The 11,297-nt window shown below is 41.4% G+C and overlaps 1 protein-coding gene across 1 annotated transcript; it reads left to right on the top strand.

The window, feature by feature from the left end:
* Nucleotides 1-4,220: 4,220 nt before the first annotated feature.
* Nucleotides 4,221-10,766, top strand: anxa13 (annexin A13). The gene is made up of 11 exons (XM_080855155.1): nucleotides 4,221-4,316; nucleotides 5,174-5,249; nucleotides 5,440-5,534; nucleotides 5,821-5,991; nucleotides 6,913-6,946; nucleotides 7,639-7,718; nucleotides 8,105-8,173; nucleotides 8,281-8,382; nucleotides 8,592-8,667; nucleotides 8,810-8,922; nucleotides 9,115-10,766. The coding sequence occupies exons 1-11, from the start codon at nucleotides 4,302-4,304 to the stop codon at nucleotides 9,232-9,234; spliced, it is 951 nt and encodes a 316-aa protein (XP_080711281.1). The 5' UTR covers nucleotides 4,221-4,301; the 3' UTR covers nucleotides 9,235-10,766.
* Nucleotides 10,767-11,297: the final 531 nt, after the last annotated feature.

Genomic DNA, 11,297 nt, shown 5'->3' with positions numbered 1-11,297 from the left:
AGTTGCTTTGGGATTTGTGTTTAGAGTTTTGAGAACGAGGCATGCTTTCAAAAAATGTGTGTAAGCAATTGAGAAAAACTATAAGCATTTTGTATACAATTTTATGTCAATACAATCTGGTGGAACAGGAGACTGAAATTATAAATATGGTTTGTGAGAACAACGGTATTGCTGTTTTATGTTTGACAATGAAAAATGTAGGCCTACACTGATACATTTTACAAAAGGAGAAAGGGCTCAATGAGTCATTGTCATTCATATGGTGTGTTTCGATGATTGTGTTTTCAATTTTGCACTTCTGTGTGCTGTAAATGCTTGGTAGTGTGCAGCTAATGCTTAGTTGTGTGTACTAAATGAATGTATGTGTGTGTGTTTTGAAAATATGGCTGTGTGTACCAAATGAAAACACGAGTTCCATTTTGTGAACAGTTAAGAGATTTGATAGCAAAGAGTCATCTTGCAAAGGGAGTGTCAGGTTTAGCATTTTGTGTGTGAGGTTTTCAATTTTCTGTGTGCAGTTTTGAGAAAGACGTTACTGTTTTGAAAAACGGGTTTTAGCAACAGTGAAAAACTGTAAACCATTTTTGACTGAATAAACTGACTCTGAACGAACTCCAACACTCCAAGAGTCCACATACAAAGTGTCACAGATAGTGTCTTGCAGAACACATATAAAACACTTCCTCTCTTACATTCTTACATTCTGCAAATAATCATTTTCAGTAGAGATACTTGAATATTTTTGTGTTTACACAAATGACACATTGCAGTAGCTCGTAAAGAAGGGAACATTTCAGATTGCTGTGACAGAAAAGAGTGTTGCTGAAAGAACACAGGCTGGAAATGTTATTTAATTGCAGTGACCCATTATCATGTCTAATTCTCTGGTAGAGGTCAAGCATTTACAGCCACATCAGCCACAAGTCAGAATTCCTAGTCTAACAAATCATGATGAATAGCATGATGGACAGTAGGCTGAAGACTGGGCATGTGCAGTGTCCTGGGTTCATGGCATCACAGAAGGAGTTTTTTTTTTTTTAAAGTGCAACAGCCCGACCAACCCTGATACTTACTGCAAGGAGCATTATATGAAACAAAGGCATTGTGCCTCCCGTCCTCAATGACCGCATCCACTATGTTGTTTAATGTTATCTTTGACTTGGTGAGTTACAAAACAATTTATGATCAACTTTAAAACTCTTAGAATTGATATCACTATATATTCTGACTGTATTTTTTGTATTTATGTTTTTGTTTAGGCTGTGCACGCACACCCTGCAGTTCAGAACATTGCAATATTCAGTTTAATTTTTGTCTTATACTTGATGGAGGTAAAATGCATTTGCGTGTGCATGTGCACTGACCAAAAAGAGTTTTATTTCTAAGATTATGAAAGTGACTTGGCTAACTTAAGTAGAAAGTTAACTTACTGTGACAATGTGCAATAACCCTGGATCACTCTAAAAACCACTGTACCATTACACCTACAAATTATATTAATATTTCTTTATGTTCTTCTTAAATACAAAATGAACAATACTTTCCATCCTTTACTGTATAACTATACAGGCTGTATATACTGTACTTCTTACGTCATTTCTCTTACCATTTAATATTTATCTCTGCCCTTCTTGCACTCTCCACTCCTTTGCTGCACTCTTTGTTGTGTTCTATATTGTGTTGAGCCACTTAACCCGGAGTCAAATTCCTTTTTTGTGCAAACTTACTCGACCAATAAACATCATTCTGATTCTGATTTTGATTCTGATTCTGAAAGCTATGTTGGTTTCTAACACATTGCTATTATTTCATGTGTTTGTAATGTGAATCAGGGACTGCAGGGAGTTGCCACAGGAGTCCATGCTGATGTCCTTTCACCACAGTCTGAACAGGATTCTGGGCTGTCTCTGGTACAAGAGGAAGGACTTCCCAAATCTGTGTACAGTGCAGCTACTGGTGCTTTATTATGCATTGCGTATATATGTCATGTCTAGATCTATAAGTCTAGCTTTATCTCATATAATGTCAGCATGTCATCATTACATATTAATAGAGTCTAAAGAAAATGCCACTCATTTCTCAACTGTTTATTTTACTATGTGATTGACCAAGCCTTTGTTAGCAGTGATGAGGTAAGATATTGTTACTGTCTTTTTTTTGGTAAAAGTTTAGAGTTCTTTAAGTTATAATGTTTGAAATAAGCCATATAAATTTAGTTGTAAATCAATGATAATAGTTACAATCACACAATGTCATAACACTAGGCACATATCTCTATTTTAAGAATAGGTAAAATATGCATTAATACACATTATGTTGCTTGATTTTACGTGAGGAATTATGTACTTAAAAAAAAAAATAAGACAAAAAGATATTTAATGCCCTTTTACCATCAACCCACTGAACCCACTTCCCTACTCTTGTCAAGAGACCACAGCCCCAAACGTAAATCATACATATATCAGTCAGGCATATGTACGCGTTCGGGCTGGATCCAGCGTCCACCCTAAGACATTTTCTCTGGATCAAACAATGTACGCAGATGTTATAAGACACTTTGTGTTTTGTGGCAAGCACTAACAAGTTGGCCAAGTTTGAGGGTCTGCCACGCCCACACCTTCCAACTAATGAGAAAATCCAATATAACTTTTAGTCGCCCATGGCTGAAGAGTAACCTGACCACATTTCAAGGCGTTACCATTAAATCTGTCAGAGGAGCTCGATCAGATGCGAGGTGTGCAAACGCCGTCAAAACGCATCTTCCACTCAAAATGGCCGACTTCCTGTGGACCTGCCACCATGGCGTCAAGAGACTTTTTGGTGCGTCCATGCATGATGAAGACGTGCACCGAATTCCGTCAAGCTTCGCCAAAATAGCCCCAATGCGCAGGTTTTTTTGCAATGTTCTAGGGGGCGCTACATCGCCCCACCCTCTTTAAAACGGGTCCAGTCCGACGGGGGTGCAACGGATCAAAACGAAAATCAGTGGTTCCACGCATATCTAGTAAGGCTAGGCCTACATGCCCACCAAATTTCGTGCACCCCGGTGTTTCAGTGTCCCGGAAATCGTTGACAGAAAATCGGCAAGGTCAGTCTCCCATTGGTGTATGCATATGTATGTATAAACTCTTTTTCCATCTCAAAGAGATTATGTGGATGGAGGCAAAAATTAAAAAATGTCAAAGCCATTGAGAGTCCTGTTTTACGTGCTTAGACCATGTCCTCTGCCAGGGCCTTGGCATGTTCTATGTCATGAGAGTAAACACAAAAAGGGCAGGACGAGAGTAATTCCAACTGTAAAGATTAGCTGAAATTAAAACTGAAGAATCTAAGACTTCCGGATTTAATTCAATTGTATTTATGATGCGCCAAAACAATACAAATGTCTCAATGGGATGATTTTACCAAAAGCCTAAAATGTTTTTATGAGCACTTATCTAAATGTTTGATGTGAAATGCATTGATGGAACAAAGCGCAAAACTCAGCAGGCATTGACATTGTTTTGACAAATAGATGAACAGTTTAAGCTTGTTTTGTTTCCTGTTAATGTAAAGAAGAAGAAAATAGCATGTCAATGTAAGTGCCCTAGGGCCTATAGGCAATGCACATTCTCTAATCAGCACTTTATTAGTGCACATTCTCATTGGTTGGGACCACAGATCTTTTAAGGCGATGTTCTGTCTTCAGAAGGCTCCAGAGCCCTATAAAACAACATACTACTGTAATTAAGTTTGATCTTGGAAGAAGTTTTAAAATTAAGAGAATTCTACTTTGGCCTATCAGAGAGACAACTGGGTGCATGTCATTTTAATAAATCTGACTATCTCTTGAACGTGACATTTTCTAAAGATACTATTGAACACTTTATTTGTATTTATCGATTTCTTCATTCTTCAAGTGATGGTCACACAATAAGTGTGCATAACTTCTTACCAACCGAGAGTGAGGCCATGCCGTGAAATATCAAACTGAGTCTTTAACGTATCGACCGAGCGATAGCGAGGTTGATAAGGCAAAGCCGATGATTCCATTAGCCAATCAGAATGCTCATACTGTCGTCGCATATAATAATTAAAGCTATTAAATTAGTGTTCCTATCTTGACAAGACCTTCGACATCATGACCTTTGTACTTTCAGTCAGTGTATGGTTAACTTCTATTCCGTTAGTTTCGCGTAATGTGACGTCACATACCAACTGCGACGCACAGGCACTGGTCAGAGAGCGTGAAGCACGCAAAGACCTCTACTCAGCCAGAAAGTGAAGCTGTCCTCGCCTGCGGATTATTTTAACACGTTAAAATGGGAAACTACCAAGTGGGTACTTCTATGTTTCTTTTATATTCTTCGCTTAAGTTAACTAACACGGCTGAGACAACTCGCCTTTTGAACTGAGATCTCGCACATCAGGCTGATGTCAGATTTGGCTAGGAATAGTGTTATAACGTAGTTAGCGTGCCTCGTCATCGAAAAACGTTTAACTCTGACTTATTATCCTAAAGCAATTGATAGACCCGAAAAGAAATCTCGAGTAGGCCTATCAGTTTTCATAGCTAGCCTGCTGAAGTGAAATTGCATATCTAGGTGTAGGTTCCACTAGCGATTCCTTTTACGGGGTTTAAATACATTATTTTCATGGCGTGTGTCTGAAAGATCTAGGTGTCATTTTAAAATACTACTTTCTCTGAACACTTGGCAGGTTAGAAAACTGTCTCATGCGACTGCATAGAAAAAGGGGGGGAGGAAGCGACCGCTCCTATGCGGAATTCGTCACAATCCCGTTAGCTAAGACTAAACTATGAATGAGTCAACATCCGAGGCTTTTCCACAGAGAGAGGGAGTGGACTGCGCTGTTGAGGTTTTTGAGGGGCCTACGATGCACCCTGTTAGGATAACAGCAGCTGAGCAGAGAGCCAGGAGAATTCCACAGCCAATCTAGTCATTATGGCTCCGCCTACCATCCCCCATCTTGCTCGTTTTATCCCCCTCTATATAGGCAAACGAATTGGTAGTATCACATGAAAAGTACAGTGTCTGGGTCCACACTACAGTTAAAGACGGTGTATGACTCAGTAATGTTGTATCCAGCTAATGCACACCGATTTTGTTTCTTCGTGATAAACCAAAATATATCTATAGTCACTGTAAAAATGATTTTGTGTCCCCACAAACAGCCCACAATTGTTCCTTACGAGGAGTTTGATGTAGTCGCTGACATCAAGGCAATCCGCAAGGCCTGCAAGGGTCTGGGTGAGTCACAGGCTCTAGCGGGCCGTTATGTCTTTCCCTCTGTGGCTCCATGCTTCTAGCTGCCTCAGTTCTTCACTGTGCTAAGAGAAAGATGATAGGAGTGGCCTAATATCATCCCACAGAGACTGTATACACAGATTCCTGTAGGAAGGAACCAGTTGAACCTGACAAGCTGCTCTTCGTGTTTCAGGGACGGATGAGAAGGCCATCATTGAGGTCCTGGCCAACCGCTCCGCCTACCAGAGGATGGAGATCAAACAGGCCTACTTTGATAAGTATGATGATGTGAGTTACTTGTGTTCTTTTTTTCTGCCCAACAATTAATTTAATACATCTTTGTGGGATTCTTCTCTAATGCCGGGTTTTATTATTGAGTTAATTAGACTGTAAGCATATTACGCCCAATAACATGCTGATCATAATAAGATACTGTGTTGCTCCAGATCAATTCTGGCAGAATTTTACAATATGATTAGTTTTTTGTGACCATGTTCTATTTGTTTTGCTCTCTCTCTCTCTCTCTCTCTCTCTTTCTCTCATCCTGACTGTATGCACGTGTGTTTGGCTTAAGGAGTTGATAGATGTCCTGAAGAGCGAGCTGGCAGGGTCGTTTGAGAAGGCCATCCTCGCCATGCTGGACCCTGCTCACGTCTACGCCGTTAAGGAGCTGCGCCGGGCCATGAAGGGGGCGGGCACCGACGAGGACGTGCTGGTGGAGATCCTCTGCACCTCCACCAATGATGTGAGTTCCATCACACATGATCCGCTGGGAGTCTGACACACACATGATCCACTGGGGCTCTGAAACACACATTATCCACTGGGGGTACTGAAACACACATGATCCGCTGGGGGTACTGAAACACACATGATCCACTGGGGGTACTGAAACACACATGATCCACTGGGAGTCTGAAACACACATGCTCAACCAGGGGTCCAGATTCCTTCAACTCCATTTCTCTAGTTTCAAAAAGGGATGCTCACAAAAAGTCTGTTTGGGAATGTGGTCCAATGTCATTTCGGTGTTTATTATGATATTTTGGAAAATTTGAACAGACCCTGGCCCTCAGGCAGCCACGTTGTCTTAAATGTCTCTTATATTTTCTGATAAAAAAGTAAGAGAAGTCAACTCCACCTGCACCAACAGTTCCTAACCGTCCACATCTGCTCTTACCCTGGTGTGCTGAATGATGAATCCCATAAATGAGTGGCACGTAGCCGATTGGTTGTAATAGCATAGGGAACACCCTCTAAACACTACATAAGGACAGGTGTTGTGCCATGCGTAAATATTCCGGCGCATGCCCAAGAATTGGAGAGATGCCACCTTAAAAAGGCTGAAATAACTTCAGCAGTAGTAAAATCTACTTTCTCAAATTTAAAACTATTTCCTTGCATTGGACAAACAATTTATGGACTGTGAAAACAAGATGTTCTATTCTTATGCTGGTAAGAGTGCTCTAGACTCGTAAAATAGAAGGACAAATTAAGAAAACAATGGGTACTAACAAAATAGGAACAAACCATCTTATGTGGGATTTCTCAGTTTTCTTTTACAAGAATGAACCAGCAATGAAGTCCCCATGGTATTTTTTAACATTTAATTGTGTTTTTATCCTCAGTAATACAACTCTCTAATGCAGATTATTTACTTTTTTAGGACATTGCTATGTTCAAGGAGACCTATTTCCAAGGTAAGGGAAGTGCAATCCTTATACAAGTGTGAGTTTGTTCCCAGTAGATCCTGTTTGGAATACTTGATTTTGTTGATAGTGTTGATTTACCTCTTTTAATTTGCCACTTCCGCTGTTTCACTTCTGCCCCGTGACACTGATACACAGACGTTTGGGCTTGGCTTCTCTCTGACACTTTTGTTTATCATTTGCGTCAAATTAATTATTGGCTTTTCTGCTAAGGAGAACACCCATTTTCCCCACCCAACGCCTCATCTCCAGAGTCACGGGATCTGTTTGTGATTTTAGCACGTTATAGACATTCCTCTGTCGTTGCTGTGGTTACCGGATCCAAGTTTGAATGATCACACATGGAGCAAAGAATGTCTTCTCTGTTAGTTTACTACATGTGGTTGTTTTGGCAGATATTTGGTGCTTGTAGTTTTTACATGAAACAGTCTTGCTGGATATGTTAGTGGAGGTTGTCAGCCAGTTGTAGTATTTCTTTTTGTGTGTGTGTGAATACAGATTTAATAGCTTTAACATGTATAGGCTTACAATGGATTACTTAAATGTTATTTGTGGGTTTCTTTGGTATGTAAAGTATATCAAAGTGGTTACTAATCACACAACCCTCAAACAGTAATTAAACATTTCAGATATCAGACATTTGCCTTCAAAACTTTCTCTCTCTTTCTCCCTGCCTATGGTAGTCCACGAGAGGGATCTGGAGAGTGACATTGAGGGGGACACGAGCGGGGATGTGAGGAGGCTGCTGACTCTCCTCCTGCAGGTAACAGAGCCTGTGATGTACGCTAACAAAATGGCCACCCCAGTTCCTCTCAGCCACATCACAGTTGAGCTCTTTGTGCTGAAATCAGTTGTACTCGGACCGCTTGTCCACACCACACCACACCACACCACCCCTCCGCTCCTCTCCACTCCATTTTCCCTGGTCTCAGTGGCAGCCAGACTTGGCAGGGATCCAGGTCTTCTTTCTTTGCCTGAGTGAAGGGCCGGATACAATGGCATGAGTCACACAGAGAGGCTGTGTTTCACCTCAGATTTGCAGGACCCCCCCCCCCCCCCCCCCCCCCACCACACACACACACACACACACACACACACACACACACACACATACACACCTCTCTTAGTGGAAACTCTTCTCCTTCCTAGGGCACCAGGGATGAGGGGTATGAGGTGGACGACGCCCTGGCAGAGCAAGACGCTGTCTCCATGTTTGAGGTACGGCCATCTTGGATTTGTTTATCTTTTTTGGTTTCCTCGTTCTTGATCCACATCTCTTGCATCTAGTCATGCTTCAAACTGATTATGCATTCTTTCTGTGCCAGGCAGGGGAAGGCTGTTTTGGGACGGACGAGTCAACACTCAGCTACATCCTGGCCACCAGGAACTACCTTCAGCTGCAGGCGACATTCAAGGCGTATGAGCAGGTCTGTCCCCTCCCCACACACACACACACACACACACACACACACACCTCTCTTTTCCTGCACTGAACTGCCAAAGGAAATTTAGAAAGCCACGAATGCCTGAAGGCCACTGAACAATGCAAAACAGAAACAAATAAAACAATGGGTCATTGTACAGATAAGAAACATTGGTAAACTCTGTATCACTCTCTGTTCTTATCTTTGGCTAGCTGTCTGGAACAGAGATATTGGATGCCATTGAGAACGAGACTGGAGGCACCCTGAAGGACTGCTACACCGCTATCGGTGGGTGATCCAATCATTAATACAACACGATTAATAAATTATAAAAAATTGGAACCGAAATCAATTGCCCATTAGCATGGAATGGGGTATCAATGAACGCTGTTACCTTATTTTAGCTTGTGTTCTTCTCTTGTTTCCCCAGTGAGGTGTGCCAAGAATCCTCAGCTCTTCTTTGCCCGGCGCCTAAACGCAGCCATGAAGGGAGCCGGCACTGATGAGGCCACTCTCATCCGCATCATTGTGTGTCGCTCTGAGGTACATCCCATAATGTCTTTCATTAGCAGCGATCACTTTGTCCTTGTAGGGTTTGTTGTTTTCATTGTGACATTATGACAGTTTGGTAGGACAACATTTGTAGGGCTACAAGTTTTGCATTTTTTTTGCTACTCGCTGTATCACTGTTCAATATGTATTGCTAAAAAAAAGAAATGGTTCTCATTTGTCCAGATTGACCTGGAGACTATTAAGGACATGTACCTGGAGAAGTATGACGTGTCCCTGAAGGATGCGATCAAATCGGAGTGCGGGGGAGACTTCAAGCGCCTCCTCCTGGCCATCTGCCACTGAGAGAGCTGCTTAGTGAAGAGACGTGGAGATACGGAGCGCTCCCAAAGGACCATGGTGCTCTGGAGTATAAGTTATAACCAGCAGGACAAACTAACACGACTCACCACAGGTCCTTCAGTCCTCAACATCCTCAATCTTGATAAACCTTTACTGGGACTGGGTGGGAGTGAGAGAAAGAGAAAGAGAGAAAGGTAGGAGGAGGGTAAAAAAAGGGCAGGAATGAGAGGTAGAGAAGGTAGAAACACAAAGAGGAAAAGGGGGGATGCATATAGAGAGATTGAGAGAGGGGTAGATAGAGGGAAGAGAAAGAGAAAATTTGAATCAGCCACCTTACCACCCAGTCAAAATGAGATTAATATTATCAGTGAAATTGTTCTCCTTTTCCCTTCCCCTCCTGTATTTATGGTTAAGATAGTTTGGGTTTCATGTTGTTTGGAAAACTTCTACTCTGAGATGTTCTCTGTGCAACAGCCAGTTTAGGCCAGTTCATACTAATTGGAGTCTTGTGGCAAAGTGTTTAATGAGCAAGTTGGACAGCGCACACAAGGGCGTTTCCATAGCTGCTCCAACTCTAACATTCTCTGAGCCACAGAAAATTGCGCACAGAATATTCTACAATATCCTAAATTGTTATGAATTTATCTAAACATTCTTGTATGCCTAGATGTTTTAACCTAGTTTGCGCCAGTTATTTTCCTCTCATGGGAAGCAAAGAAGTTGCTTGTGCCAGTGCCTCCCACCCACAGTTAAGCCTCACGTAGCTTGTGACTGTTTAAAACTATCACGTGCACTTACTCATCCCATGTGTGTGAAACAGGAAGATGTGAAGGATTTGATGCATGATGGAACGCCATATGCTGTGTAAAACATGAATCAGCTTCAGTTTATCAAATTATTTGAACAGTAATCATAATAAGTAAGTCATAGTGGTCTCTCAGTCTCTTACTATATCCATATGCTTTTGTTTTGCAATCAGTAACACAATCAGACAGTATCATAAAACCAGGCCAATGCTCGTTTGGATTTTTTTTATCACTGTTTTATTATCAATGTTTTACACAAAGCCTGTATTACCTTGAGAGGTCACTCCATCTGTTAAAGTTTTCTATCGTGAAACTAACAAGCTATCCATTGAAATATTTATCAAATTATTCTTGATGTTATAGTATTAACAGCCTTATATAAATGTTATGAAGAAATATTTAGTAGTGTATTGAAGACATTCAGTACAATTAATGGTGTTATAGCCTATACACAAAGGTATGTGGGGTGTTCGAAAAGTTGTACCCTGTCTCCACTGATAGGCCAGTAGGTCATGGTCTCACCAATTATCATCAAGGCAGCTTTTGATTTTTACATGTGTCCTTTTAGCAGTGTGTCATTCTACTTTTTTACCACTAAAGTCTGGACTGTTGTATGAGAAGACAGCAGGGGGTGATCTTGGACCAGATTTTAAAAACACATTCAGAGACAACCTCTACAGGGACCAAATGGTCTGTGCCTTAGTGAAACCAAATCAGTTTGAAATTAATAAAATGTCAAATAACAACATAAAATCATCACTATTCAAATCATTTCTGTCACTCATTTCTTAAAAAAGAAAATAAGCCTATAGGCTAGTGTTGTCCGGGAGACGGAGACAGGTCCTCTGTCTATGAGAATGGCAAAGAATGGGTCAGCATCACCGCTGTCTTTTGCTGGAAATGTAGATGTCATAATGTAGCCAAATTCATCGGATCGTTCATTCGCACACGCTTAAAGACGGATCGTTTAATCAGATCGTTAGTTTGCATACACTCAAAGTCCCGACATTCTCTGCTTTCAGCACTGCGTCGGTAGACCCTATACGACAGCATTTGCGTTTGGTAGAGTTCTGTGATGCTACTGGCTGTGCGGACTGTCACCTCCACCACATCGCCTTCTCATTCAACATCAAAGCACAAAGAAAGGGGAAATCACCGCCCACCGTTTTAATTGCATCGTTAAAATGCCATTACATTTTAATAACACATAGCCTCGCAAGACACTAAACAAAGCCAGAAAACTGTCCCGGAAAGCCGATG

This window comes from Sprattus sprattus (genome assembly GCF_963457725.1).
Source record: "Sprattus sprattus genome assembly, chromosome: 17".
Lineage (NCBI taxonomy): Eukaryota > Metazoa > Chordata > Actinopteri > Clupeiformes > Clupeidae > Sprattus > Sprattus sprattus.
Note: the sequence above shows the minus strand (reverse complement) of the source record. Positions and strands in the feature narration are given on the sequence as shown.